This window comes from Mauremys mutica, chromosome 11 (assembly GCF_020497125.1).
Source record: "Mauremys mutica isolate MM-2020 ecotype Southern chromosome 11, ASM2049712v1, whole genome shotgun sequence".
Lineage (NCBI taxonomy): Eukaryota > Metazoa > Chordata > Testudines > Geoemydidae > Mauremys > Mauremys mutica.
Genome location: NC_059082.1, coordinates 26,215,773 through 26,230,231, shown reverse-complemented (window position 1 = coordinate 26,230,231; position 14,459 = coordinate 26,215,773). Strand labels below are relative to the sequence as shown.

The 14,459-nt window shown below is 42.5% G+C and overlaps 1 protein-coding gene across 1 annotated transcript in view; it reads right to left on the bottom strand.

Annotated features, from left to right (window-relative positions):
- Window positions 1-14,142, bottom strand: part of LOC123344054 (myocardial zonula adherens protein-like) — an 88,589-nt gene extending 74,447 nt beyond the window's left edge. The window contains exons 1-2 of the mRNA XM_044979793.1: window positions 13,870-14,142; window positions 2,798-2,887 (exon numbers count right to left, since the gene is read on the bottom strand). Of these exons, the coding sequence (XP_044835728.1) occupies window positions 2,798-2,887; window positions 13,870-13,953 (174 nt within the window). The 5' untranslated portion in view covers window positions 13,954-14,142. The remainder of the gene's footprint in view (window positions 1-2,797; window positions 2,888-13,869) is intronic.
- Window positions 14,143-14,459: the final 317 nt, after the last annotated feature.

The following is a 14,459-nucleotide window of genomic DNA, read 5'->3' as shown; positions in this document are numbered from 1 at the left end:
GCATTGTGGGACCTCCTGGAGGCCAATTACAGTGACAAAACCAAGCACGGTGTCGATAAAAACTTTGCCGCAAAAAGCTCCATGCTTCTCATCGAGGTGGTTTTATTTTGTGCCAAACAGGAGAATTTTGTCAATAAAAATGGCATTGTAGTGCGTACATCTCCCCTATTTTGTCAACAAAAGCTGCCTTTTGCCAATAAAACTGTAGCGTAGACAAGGTCTTACTTTCATATCCAACAGTAGTATTTTTCACAATATCCAGTATTTAAAGACAATACAACATTGTGATCATACAGCTTTGCTGTCTAGTGACTGTCATGCTGTTCCTTTCGGTTCTTGGCACTGCACAGCTGTATTTGCATACTTTAATTGTTAAATACAAGCCTGCAAACTGAACAGTCACCTAACCCCTGTCTCTATTATCCCCATTTATAAAAGGCTATAGTTCCCTGTCTCACAAAGGCGTTCTGAGGATTAGTTAATGTTTGTAAGACACTTTAAGAATAAAGGTAATTTTATTAATGTTGAGTCAGTCGAATATGGGTGGATCAACTCAGATATTTGATCACATTATCTTGAGATATAAAAGTATCTTATCATTCTTCAAATAAAATTTTAAAAAAGAATAAATAGAGCCCTGTCGGCATTCCCAGTTAATATGCAACCAGATAGGGTTTATACAAGCAATCATTACAGTGACAATAAAATCCATCCGTAATAAATTACAAAATTCTCTTAAAGGTATTAGGTGAAAACCGATTCACAGTCAATAACTTTTTGCAGTTGTTTGTATCCGGTGGCCATTGTAGATAGATAAATGCATATCACCATATAAACAATCTGATGGCATGAGGGGTAAAATGCTCCACATGTTTTTGAATATTTAATTGCAATGCCCACTGCCAACTAGATATATACTCTTGAATATCAACAATTATTATTGACAAGAATTACTTACCTTTGGAAAATTATCGGACTGTTATAACTCAACGCAATAAGGTCATACAGCAGGTAGATAATTCTATATTTAACTAATATAAATCATAAAACAATATGTAGGAAGAATCCAGTGTCTTGGGGATATATAAACAAACTTACCACTCTGCATTCTTGACTATACCAAGGATTAATACAGTTGCTCTCCCTTAATACATTCGCTGGTATAAAACTGCCAGCCTCAACTTGTGTTAAATTTGCTATTTGAATGTACAGTTGTAGGGGGAGGAGGTGGGAAATATCATTTGCTTCCTTTAAATTCAAGGCCCTACAGTGAAAAAGACTGTCAGAAATAAAAACTGTCTCAGCTCTGATCATTCATGGGCCTCTGACACTTCTTTTCATTATTGTTTCCCACATACTACAGTCAATATATATCCTGCTCCAAAACAAACTAGTACTACTCTTAATGTGGATGGACCCTACATCCATTGCCCTAATTAATTAGCAGAAATTCCTTGGGTATCACATACAAATGAGGAGAGGATTTAAAGTAGCAAAAAGTATTCCACATGCTACAACTACTCAGTTTAAATATTATGGGTTTGATTCTAATTGACACTAATCCATCTTTGAGTGAGTATAAGTCACATTTATAGCCACTTTAAGACCCCTTTAACAGCACCAGAGTGATGTCAAGGGGCTTAGTGTAAATAAGAATCCAAGCCTGTATCTTTGCACATTTGATATTTGATAAACCCCTTATAATTTTGACAATTTTGAACAAAATTGAAAGTAGGGAAAACATTTGTCTCTTGCTAGAATCAGGCTAGAGTTACGTTAGTTTAGACATACTATTAAGTAGTTGTGTTTTGAGGTGATCCTAGTGCCGCATCACAATTCAAGCATTGTTCTGCTAATTTCTTGTTTCAGTTTGGTTTATTAAAGTGTTCATGTGGTCAAATAATAAAAGCTTTCCTTTTTAATCCTGGTTTAAAACAGGATAAACATATTTATGGCACTAAAAATCTGGCACCAAGTACTTTTTAAAAGGTGTTTAGGTGCCTAAATAACTGTAAAAATCTGGCCCTTACAGATTGGTCTTGCACCAAACTCACGAAGTTTTGCCACTGCTTCTGTAGGAACAGAATTGGACACTGCACTGCTCTCATACCATTTTCTTTCCAGAAGAACCTTGATTTCCTTCCTTCTTTTGTATTTTCCCCATCAGTATTAGTCTATCTCCTCTGTGTAATATAGTTAACAACTTACACTTCGCTTTTTTTTTCCCCCCTTCTTCAAAAAAAGTCATAGGAAGGCCAGTTCAAACACACATTTTTAAGGCCCCAATCTTCAAAAACTTAAGTACGTGCATAAGTTTACACACAAGTAGTCCCACTGAAACCAGTGGGGACCATTCATAGGTTTAAGACTTGCAGGATCAAACCCTAAGATGCTAAACTCTTCGAGACAAGGACCTGGTCTTTGCATGCACTAGTATGGTGCCTAATACAATGGGGCCCTGGTCTTGATTTGGACCTCTGTTTCAAGATTTTATTATTTAATATTTGTAAGTACCTCAGCTGCCCATCACCTAGAGCCTATGTGCTGCAAAGCTGTTCTAACTCTCATACCTCCAGGCACAATTTTGCTGCCACCAACTTCAGAGCTCACTCATACCTCAGTTTTGAGCACAGTATAACTTTTATGTGAAATGTCAATTTTCTTTTCTTAAATTTGCAAAGATGTTGAAATTCCCATCAATGTTAATCGCAATTTCTGTGGAAGGGATGAAACAAACACATTCTGATTGTTACCAAGTGCATGCTGGTAAACGCCAGCCTACACTCAATGCACTTACTTTTTTTGTTCTTTCCAGTTTATTTGCTCCTTGTTCAGAAAATGAGCCTTCATCAGGTGGCACTGTTAGGCGTAATCTACAGACATTCATCTAGAAAGGAAACAAAGGTCTTCTTTCAGTTTTAAGAATGCAAAGGTCATTCTAATAGATTCCTCTATTAAATAAGATGTGCTAGCTTTCGAGTTTTCATCCATGCCACAAACAATGGAAAAAGTTACTTTCTAATGGCTGGGTTTTTTAGCTGGCAAGAACTAATTCAAGGAGAACATTACATACCTGAAATAATAACATGCTGTTGACTGAAATGGGGTTTTGCTATGTTCACCCAAATGACATTGAGAATTGAAATACACTAACACTGAAAATAGTTTTCTTCAGTTTCTCTGCTTTGATTGCAATTTGGCACATCTTTGATCTTTAAAATGGGAGATTCAGTATCTGAGAACACAAAATGCTTTCTAGAACAGACCCTGTTTTTATGTCGAGGACATACCAATAGCTTGATCCTGGAAACACTCATGAGTTTAGTTCCACTGAATTCAATGAGATTAATCACATTGGTAAATTATGAACATGGCTAAAAGATCATAAACTCTTTCATAAAAAAAGTGTAATCAAGGTCCCTCTTCCTACATGACCTTGGAAAAGACACTTCCTCTTTGGTGAAATGGTGTTAATAATACTGTTTCCCCCTCACACTGTTTCCCTTTGTTGTCTGTTTAGATTGTAAGCTCTTTGAGGCAGGGGCTGTCTTTTACTACAAGTTTGTTCAGTGCCTAGCATGACAGGGCCCCAGTCTTGGCTAGAGCCTTTAGGTGCTACAATAAAAAGCAATAATGATTCCTAAGCAATAGATACCAACTGTTGAAATACAAAACACACTCTGTCCAAACTAAAACCCAGACTCTCTCTGACATCTCCTTGTGACTGTCTAGCTGTCAGTTCAAGCTCAACATGGCTAAGAGAGAGTTCTTAAATTTCCCCCCCAAAAATCCTACCCCTCTTTCTCAGACACTATGGACACCACTACAGTCCTACCTGTCACTCAGGCCCATAATGTGGGTATCATCTTGGACTCTGACCTCTATGTCTAATTCTTCACAATTCTTTGTGCATAACAAGTCTAAGATCCGGCCTTTCCTATCCATCCACACAGCTAAAATGTTCCTCCCGGCCCTCATGCCTCAATTACTGCAACATCCTTTTCTCTAGTGTTGACAAATGCAATCCTGTTTCACTCATATCCACTGAAATTGCTGCTGCACAGATCATTTCCCCAGCCTGTTGCTTTGACCATTTCATCCCTCTTTGCATCTCTCCATTAACTCCCCTTGCTCTGTCACTTTGAACACAAGCTACTTGTCTTCACTTTCAAGGCCCTTTAGATCCATTTAGATCAGTGATACCCAGACCTCAGTGGTTCAGGAGCCAAATTAGCGATCAACATTACCCAGAAGAGACACCATAGCGTGAATTCATTGTTTCATTTACTATAATGCTTTATATTTGTATTTCAACAGTATGACGGGAAATATTTAGTTTTTACTCTCAGCCAAATGACTGACCATGTATTATTATTTTATCAACTACAGCTGATTAACAACATAGTAAAAACATCCTGATTGGTTAATAATTAAATCACAGTGTTTTAATATCATGTGCTGCAAAGAGCTGCAGGAGACACATTAAAGAGCCACTTGTAGCTCGCAAGTGAGCCTCAGTCTGAGTATCACTGATTTAGATCTTTAAAAAAAATATATAAATTTTGCAAATGGATCTAAATACAAAAAGAGCTCAATGCCATTAATCAGCATTCAATAATCAAACCTACAAAAAGAAGCCAACGTGCATGTGATGGAGGAAGTTACATTTGGTAAGGAAACATTTTAATTTCCAGTTTCCAAAGGAATTATAACAAACAATGTGATTTATTTTTAATGATGAATACAACCGTGACTGTGTCCACGTACACTGGCTTTTGACATTGATTAGGTGGTATCTGGAATTCTCTTCTAATGACAGTTACAGATTCTTCCTTTCGGCCATTACAGAGAATTTTAAGGCACTTCCTGTTTATAAGTTCATAACCGTACCATATGCTACTAAACTCCTTGACTTTGGAGTTTATTGGCACAAAATATGATTATCAGGAAGCCCATTATACACCTCTTTTCACCCCTTTTTCCCCCCCATCCCTTTAATTTTCACGTTCCACTGTTCTTTCCACCCATCAATTTAGCAAGGCTCTTCTCCCTAATACATATTTGTTTACAAGCATGAACCAGAAGGGAGAGGCTGGCAGTCTTCCAATATAAGCAAACAAAGACAAACATTTATGATTGTTCTTGTGGAGACAAGCACCTTCCTGACCCGTAGGACAGCAAGAGAAGACAAGGGAATTTAGGGGATTGCAAGGGAAGGTGATGAAAGAAAGGAGGCCAAATCTTGCTCCCACTGATTTCAGTGGGAGCAGAACTGGACCAGACAGCATTGAATGCAATCTCCCTTTCAGTGATTTGACAACCTGTATTTCTTTGATTTTAGGTATTTTTCTTGTTCACTGACAAGAGAAGGAGAAACAGAAGCATACACCATCTTTGAAGCAGGCAAATGAGTTTGGCATTCAACACAGGAGCCAGTGAGCATAGAGAGATTATAGCAGTTGATTTAAATATTCACAGTACAGTTATTTGTCAGTAGTCATACTGAAATTGTACAAGTCCCCGTATACTGACTAGTGAACAGTGACTGTCTGCCAGAGTACAGGTAATGGGAGTCAAATGCTATTTGGTTACTGCACCCAAACAATAATTATGCAGACCCGCAATCAGATTCAGTTTCCTGCACTAACTGGGTAGAGTAATAAATTATGATTAGCAAATGTACAGCATCCCCAGCTCTTTGACTGGTTGGCTGAGACCATTCCACTTTGGTATTTATATTTTTCTCTTTCTCCTCTTTCCTTTTTCTTTAAAGTTTAAAAAAAAATTCAGAGTAGCACCCTTTTCATACTACATTCTCTATTATCCCCCCCAAAACATTACTGTATTTATATTACCATAACACCTAGGAGCCCTTCTTTTCTCTGCCTTTCACTTCCCTAACCCCTCAGCCTCATAGAAGTACGCATATGCACACACACTCCAGGAGATCAAATTTTCATCAGTATTTCTGCCATGAGTACTGCAAGCACCAAAGTGAAACAAACTTTACTATTTCATATTTCAGCTTGTAATGCTCACAGAATACTAAAGGCCAGAATGTTGTAGAGTTCGTCAGTTGACAAGACTGGGATCCTCCATCAAATTCTACAGATCCTTTAGGAGACATAGATGAAGAAACCACACGTCATCACCCCGCAGAAATGGAATTTGTTTACCAAACAGGACTGTACTCAGACTTTCACAATCACCATACATCCCCAATTAAATCAGAACCCATGCACCAATCCCAACATCTCTGCAAATGCCATAGAAAACAAGCACACATTTTCAAACAGAACCAGTCACTAGCCTTTTGGAGGAACACCAGCCTGAGGGTTTGTCTCAAGGAGTACATGAAAGAAGTTGCTACATGGCGCCATAAAACAGATTAGGCATATACTCATATAATCTCACTTGGGATCCCGGAATCTCTGATGCCACAAAGCATTGAACCAACTCTCCCATTCAATTTTAATAGAAAATGTAATTGAAAGATTTTTTCACACAAGCTACATACACATGCAGCCAGATTCTCAGCTGATGTTGCCTCTTGGAGAGGTAGTGCTTTGCATCATTTGTTCGCAAATTTATTGGCCAAAAGAAGGAACAACTGTGATGGGCTCCAGAGGGAATCAACCCCAGCACTCTTCAGCTGTGGGGATGGTTGCAGAAATTCCCCAGAAAAGGATGGGGGTACCTCAGATAAAGACTAGGGAGAGACTGACCTAAGTGCTGGGTGAAGGGGGGAGAAATATGACTGAGCTGAAGAAGAAATGGACAGAAACACTGGAGTTATGTGGAAAGACCCTTTCAGTTGCTATAACAAGTACTGTGTTGCTGTAGAACTTGTAGCACAGACATACTCTGTGCAGCCAAGTTAAGGACTGGAAGCACTCACCCATCTACCTCCATGTCATCAACAACAAGTTAGAATGAAATTGACCATATCATGCTATTACTGAACTCCTGGTAGATGTAGGGGTGTAACTTTGGTTTTATAAAGAATCAGAAACAATCTAAAAAATCCATAACTTGTAAACTTTATAATTTGCAGTGACCACAGTTTTAACAAACTACTCAATGATTAAAGTAATCCCAATTTGACCAATACTATGTGCCCACTGTTTAATCTGTGATAACCACCAACCCATGAGCAATATTCCCAGAGCTACTCTGAATGTCATCTGTGAGACTGATGCACACACAGGGAAGCAAAGACTGGTTCACTCCAGCTCTTAACATTAGTTTGCCAAATGGAATGGAAGTTAACAATTGGAGACATGCTTATCAGCTTCTAAGAAGTAGTAGGTTATCACCAATGATAGTTGTTTGCAATATAGAACTTAAAAAGAAAACACTGAAGGTTAGTTTAAAATTTTAGAGTATATTAAAAAAATATAGGGCCCCACTTCCACAATCCTTATTCACATCGAGCAGCACACTCTCTGAATAAGCAGGGGTCTGCTTTACACAAGTAAGAGTACATCCTACACTATGAAATTAGGTCGAATTTATAGAAGTTGTTTTTTCAGAAATCATTTTTATACAGTCGATTGTGTGTGTCCCCACAGAAAATTCTTTAAGTGCATTAAGTTGGTGGACTGCGTCCACAGTACCGAGGCTAGCTTCAACCTCTGGAGCGCTGCACTGTGGGTATCTATCCCACAGTTCCCGCAGTTTCCGCCACCCATTGGAATTCCACTGAGATCCCAATGAATGCCTGCATCACAGAAGCTTTGAAAACCAGTTTCATGACTGGCCAGGCTATGGTGTGAAAGTTCTGTTTGTTTCTCCTTGATGAGCCCCCCCATCCTCTTGGTTCACTCTACTTCCCTGTAAGCTAACCACTCTCCCCTCCCCCTTTGATCACCGCTTGCAGAGGCAATAAAGTCAATGTTGCTTCACATTCATGCATTCTTTATTAATTCATCACACAAATAGGGGGATAACTGCCAAGGTAGCCTGGGAGGGGTGGAAGAGGAGGGAAGGACAAGGCCACACTGCACTTTAAAACATTAAAACTTATTGAATGCCAGCTTTCTGTTGCTTGGGCAATCCTCTGGGGTGGAGTGGGTGGGTGGTCAGAGGCCTCCCCACTGCGTTCTTGGGCGTCTGGGTGAGGAGGCTATGGAACTTGGGAAGGAGGGCGGTTGGTTACACAGGGGCTGTAGCAGCAGTCTGTGCTCCTGCTGCCTTTCCTGCAGCTCAACCATATGCTGGAGCGTATGAGTTTGATCCTCCAGCAGCCTGAGCATTGACTCCTGCCTTCTGTCAGCAAACTGATGCCACTGATCATCTTCAGCCCGTCACTTACTCTCTTCAGCCCGCCACCTCTCCCCGTGTTCATATTGTGCTTTCCTGCACTCTGACATTGTCTGCCTCCACACATTCTGCTGTGCTCTGTCAGTGTGGGAGGACAGCATGAGCTCAGAGAACATTTCATCCGAGTGCGTTTTTTTTGCCTTCTAATCTTTGCTAGCCTCTGCGAAGGAGAAACATATGCAGCTGATGGAGATAAAAAAAAGGAAAGTGGTAGTTAAAAAGACACATTTTTAGAACAACGGGTACACTCTTTCACAGCAAACCTTGCTGTTAACATTACATAGCACGTGTGCTTTCGTTACAAAGTCGCATTTTGCCTCTTATTGAGGCCCTGCTGGTTTGGTGTGAGAGATCACTCACGCAGGGCCAGGCAACAGAATTTGGCTTGCAGGCAGCCATGGTAAGCCACAGCCTTTTGGCTTCTTTAACCTTCATAACATGTGGGAATGGTTTCAAACAGCAGCGCCCTCATTCTCATACCAAGCAGCCATTGGGTTGGCCATTTAAAATGGGTTGGCAATTTAAAAGGAGGGGCTGCGGTTTCCGGGTTAACGTGCAGCACAAACCCAACTAACCCCCACCTCCACACACAATTCTCTCCCCTCCCGCCACCACTTAGCTAACAGCGGGGAAATTTTCTGTTCAGCCGCAGGCAAACAGCCCAGCAGGAACGGGCACCTCTGAATATCCGCTTAATAAAACCACTCTATTTCAACCAGGTGGCCATGAATGATATCACTCTCCTGAGGATTACACATAAAGAACAGATGTTGTTTGAATGCCAGCAAACACCAGGACCATGCAGAACAAAGCATTGCAGTGTAATGATTCCCGACTACATGCTACTGGTCTGGCATGGTAAAGTGTCTCACCATGGAGAACGGAATAAGGCTGCCCTCCCCAGAAACCTTTTGCAAAGGCTTTGGGAGTACATCCAGGAGAGCTTTATGGCGATGTCCATGGAGGATTTCCGCTCCATCCCCAGACATGTTAACAGACTTTTCCAGTAGCTGTACTGGCCATGAATGCCAGGGCAAATTAATCATTAAACACGCTTGCTTTTAAACCATGTATAATATTTACAAAGCTACACTCACCAGAGGTCCCTTCGCCTTCAGGGTCCGGGAGCCCGCCTTGGGTGGGTTCGGGGGGTGCTGGCTCCAGGTCCACAATGAGAAACAGATCCTGGCTGTTGGGGAAACTGGTTTATCTGCTTTCTTGCTGTGAGCTATCTTCCTCGTCCCCAAAACCTGCTTCCGTGTTGCGTTCTACTCCACTGACGGAGTCAAAGCACAAGGTTGGGGTAGTGGTGGCTGCACCCCCTAGAATGGCATGCAGCTCATCATAGAAGCGGTATGTTTGGGGCTGTGACCCGGAGCAGCCATTTGCCTCTCTGGTTTTTTGGTAGGCTTGCCTGAGCTCCTTAATTTTCATGAGGCACTGCTGCGAGTCCCTGTTATAACCGCTGTCCTTCATGCCCTTGGAGATTTTTTCAAATGTTTTGGCATTTCCTTTACTGGAACGGAGTTCAGCTAGCACAGATTTGTCTCCCCATACAGCAATCAGATCCCGTATCTCCCAGTCGGTGAGCTCTTTTGCGATTTTGGGACTCCATGGTCACCTGTGCTGATCAGCTCGCCACGTTGGCCAAACAGGATATGAAATTCAAAAGTTCGCGGGACTTTTCCTGTCTAACTGGCCAGTGCATCTGAGTTGAGAGCACTGTCCAGAGCGGTCACAATGGAGCACTCTGGGATAGTTCCTGGAGGCCAATACCATCGAATTGCGTCCACACTACCCCAAATTTCACCCAAGGCCGATTTCAGCGCTAATCTCCTCGGAGGTTGAGTAAAGAAATCAATTTAAAGAGCCCTTTAAGTCGAAGAAAAGGACTTCGTTGTATAGACAGGTGCAGGGTTAAATCAAGGTAACGCTGCTAAATTCGACCTAAAATCATAGTGTAGACCAGGCCTAAGAGTAACAGATGCAAACCCTGAACGATTATTTTGACAAATGTTCTGCAGACTTTATTTTTATTTTTTTAAAGCAAAATTCTAGAGAAATATGTGGAACCAGAATGCCAGCAATACGGTTTGAATGACCAAAATGATTTTTTTTAGCAAAATAATTAATATTTGTCTACTGATAAGCTGTTCTATCCTAAGATCTCCATACTGCTTCCACTGGAATAAGATGCTCAATATTGACCCAACTACTGAAAATGGAAAAATTCCCACTGACTTTAAGAGGGTGTGGGATCGAAAAGCCAGAGAGGTTTTTGGTTATGTCAGTAAAGATACAATTGCTTCTGGCACTCAAGTGGTTTGGGGACTGGAATTTTGTCCAGTAATTGCCTGCTGCTTGCCTCCATAGCCTATTTTTTTTTTAAATCTTTATTTAATGGTTGAAGTTTAAGAACCACTCACTCTGCATATGGTCGGAAGTTATTCTAAACTTCTGAAGACAAGGCAAGAAACAAGTCTCTAATTTCAGTCAGTGCAAAAAGATTAATCTGGTGATAAGGGACAATTGACAGACAATTCATGGAAAAAAGTCTAATTATAGCCATCTTACATTCATCTCTAAAATATGATTAATGGAACTTTTCCTGTGATCGCAGGTAGATGGGACTATGACATCTTGTCTTGGGTGTAATTTTACTTAATTTGTTATTCTAAGTGTTTTCATTCCCTTGCTTGGGAGCTAACATTTCGCTACAAAAGAGAAAGGCACTACTCTAAAGAGAGTTTTACTTGCAAATTAATTCTGTTGTTCCCATTAGAAAAAGGTACTGTGTTCTTACAAACTACCAGAACTACATATGTTTACTTTGTCCTGGAATGTGTGTTAGAGTAGATTAAGTTAAAAAAAAAAAACTTGCATTCTAAAATATACTCTCAGTATTAACCTGTTTAGAAGAAAGATATCAAACATGAAACTTATTATGAATAGTGAGGATGGGAATCACTTTATTCTAAAGAATTAGGAAATACAGCCACATTATACTATGTAACTCTCCATTAAAATATCTTATTTCCTTATTATTACTATAATAATAATTGCAGTTTCCAAAGCTTTCTAATTTTCAGTTTTAACAACTTTGCTTCTCACCCACCATGAGTCTAAGTTTGTGTACTCCTTATATTTGTGATGAAGAGTGAATTCAGAGAGTTAACTGTCTCCTAGCATACGAACACAGGTGACTTTGCAACAACTTCACCAGTTTCACTGGTTACTGTATGCAACAGGTGTCATGATAACATTCCTCACTGGTTTTGTTTTCTCTGATGAACAGGTGGGTGTTGCTGTTAGATGAACAGAGAACTATTATGTATTCCAGAAACATTACAGACTTGAAGAAGAGCTCTCTGTAAGCTCAAAAGCTTGTCTCTCTCATCAACAGCAGTTGGTCCATTAAAAGATACCGGCTTTGCCTACACTAGCACTTTTGTCAGCAAAACGTTTATTGACCATGGATGTGAAAAAACACCCCCCGACCGACATAAGTTTCACCATCAAAAGCCCAGGGAGGACAGTGCTTTGTCAATGGGAGAGCGTTTACCGCCAATATAGCTACCGCCACTCGTTGAGGGTGGTTTAATTATGCCAGCGGGAGAGGTCTCTCCAATTGGCATAGAGCGGCTACATAGGAGACCTTACAGCAGCGCAGCTGCAGCAATATAGCTGTGCCACTGTAAGGTCTGTAGTGTAGACATTCCCATTACCTCGCCCACTTTGTCTCTCTAAAAACATTACAGTCACACAATAACACTGGTTTGCAATGATAAGCTCATCCCTGATCCTTGTTGATTTATTGCCACTACAGCAGGTAAAGAATGTGTGTCCTCGCATGATAACAGCATATGTTGTTATACTACTGAAAATGCTATTTAAAGTAAGGTGGGTGTGGGGACATTCTTGTCACTATATCTGCCAGAATTTTAACAACATTTAGAAGAGTTGCCAAGCAGATTCATACATCATCATTACTGATCTTATCTTGATTGTGAAAGATTCCAACATATTTAAATATTGTTCTATTTAAAAGGCTCATGGGTTTAAAGCAACACCCACTAGCTACAGCATCTAAGGCATTCATCCTTAATCTGTTGTCATCTGAATGTGAAAGTCCTTGATTCTTTAAATCCAGCTGGATGTTTACAAACAACCACACACACAGAACGGCACACCTCCCCTCCTGGAAAAACTGGAGCCACAATATTATGACTAGTAAAAGAAAACCTCATTGTAGAGCCCACAAAATTTGACCCTGTTTTCAGTAGATAATTAGACTGGAACAGAAACAAAGATGAAGCACTGATGGGACACGGGGAGGGGGTGGGGAGAGAAGTCTGCCAAAACACAGAGGGGAAGTTTGTGCTCTAATTAGTGAAGATTTAAAAAACCACAGACACCAACATTATTTTGCAGTATCCTGCAATGTTTTCTTTGAACTGTTCTTGGAAATTGTGCATTGTCAACCTTGATCTTGCTGTAAAGTATGTTCGCTCTCTAAAGTAGTAGGGCGATCAGATAGCAGGTGGGAAAAATCAGGACAAAGGGTTGAGGGTAATAGGTGCCCATATAAGAAAAAACCCTGAATATCGGGACTGTCCCTATAAAATCAGGACATCTGGTCACCCTACTAAAAGTAGAAACATTAATTTTGAAAAAACGTAAAATAAAAAAGAAAAGCACAGGTCCAGATCCTCAAAGGGAGTTATAGTCCTCAATACCTTTGAGGATCTGGGGCACAGTGGGGTGTTTCTCTTGAGAGCAATACACTTTCTTTTACAGCTCTAGTCTTTGCCATGCGATAAAATATATTTTGGCACATTTGTCCTCTAGTCAAAAGTGAAATCGTTAGTAAACTACATCTTCCTGTACACGTGTATAGCTAGAGGGCAAACGCGGCGGGGCAAATATATATTCAGCCCTTTAAAAACAACCCTTATTAAATGATGTGCATTAAACTCACACTTCTTTCTGTCACCTGCTCTCTTCTGTAGTCTTTGTCTAAGCCTGCTGGCTGCACGGAGTAGAAATGGGGAACTAGCCTTTTGCCCTACATTGTAAAAACTCCTGTCGCGAACGGGGAAGGAGAAGAGTGGGGGATTTCTGTGGCGCTCTCCAGAGAGCAGGACGCCTGCAGTCTCTCCACTCCCCAGAGCCGGCGCCGATAACCGGACCCCACACCCTAGGGCTCACGGTTGCCACTGGCGGGTCAGGCTTTGGGCAGCCGACTGAGGCGCGATGAGGGTGAAACAGCAGAAAGTTCCCTAAGCAAAGGCGAGTTTAGGGACCCACCCACCCACCTCAGCCCGGAATCCCAGCCCCGCCAGGCGGGGGGCAGCCCCGGCCGGAGCCAGCGGCGCGCTGAGCCTTCCCGCAGGACTCTCTGCGGTCCCGCCCGAGGCCGGGCTCGGGCTCAGCAGCACCGCGCGGGAAGCAGCCCGGGGGCTCCCAGCGCCCCCCGCGGCCGGGCTGGGCAGGCTGAGGGGCCGCAGCGGGCTGACGGCGGCCGGAGCCCGCTCCCGGGGGACTCACCCGCTTCTTGCCGGGGCCGCTCTCGCCGGCGGGCGGCCGGGGGACGGTGGCGGTGACGGTGAGCGCGGAGCTGTAGCGCAGCATCTTCCTCGGCCGCCTTCCCCGCACACTGACCCGCGGCCGAGCTGCCCCGCTCCGCAGGTGCGGCTCCAGCCAACGCCCCGGGGAGGGGCCGCCGCGCCAGCCTGACGAGCACGGTGCTCCCCGGACTCGTCAGGCAACCAGCGTTTTATCGCTCGGCCCAGCCGGCACTGCAGCGGGGCGGCCGGCCGGCCGGAGTGTGCCCGGCGGGTTAGCGTAGGGGTGTGTGTGTGCGCGCGCGCGCGCGGGCAGTGGTGTGTACAGCAGGTGTGTGCACAGGTGCCACGGGGCATGGGTGTGTGTGCGCGCTCGGAGCAGTTGGGGGTGTATGTGCAGCTCTACAGTGTGTGCAGTAGGCATTTGTGGGTGGGTGTGTGCACTGGGTATTTGTGGGTGGATGTCCAGGAAGTGTGTGCACGGGTATTTGTGGGTGTGCACTGAGTATATGTGGGGGTGTGCGTGCACAGTAGGTGTGTGCACAGGGCATTTGTGGATGTGTGCATGTACAG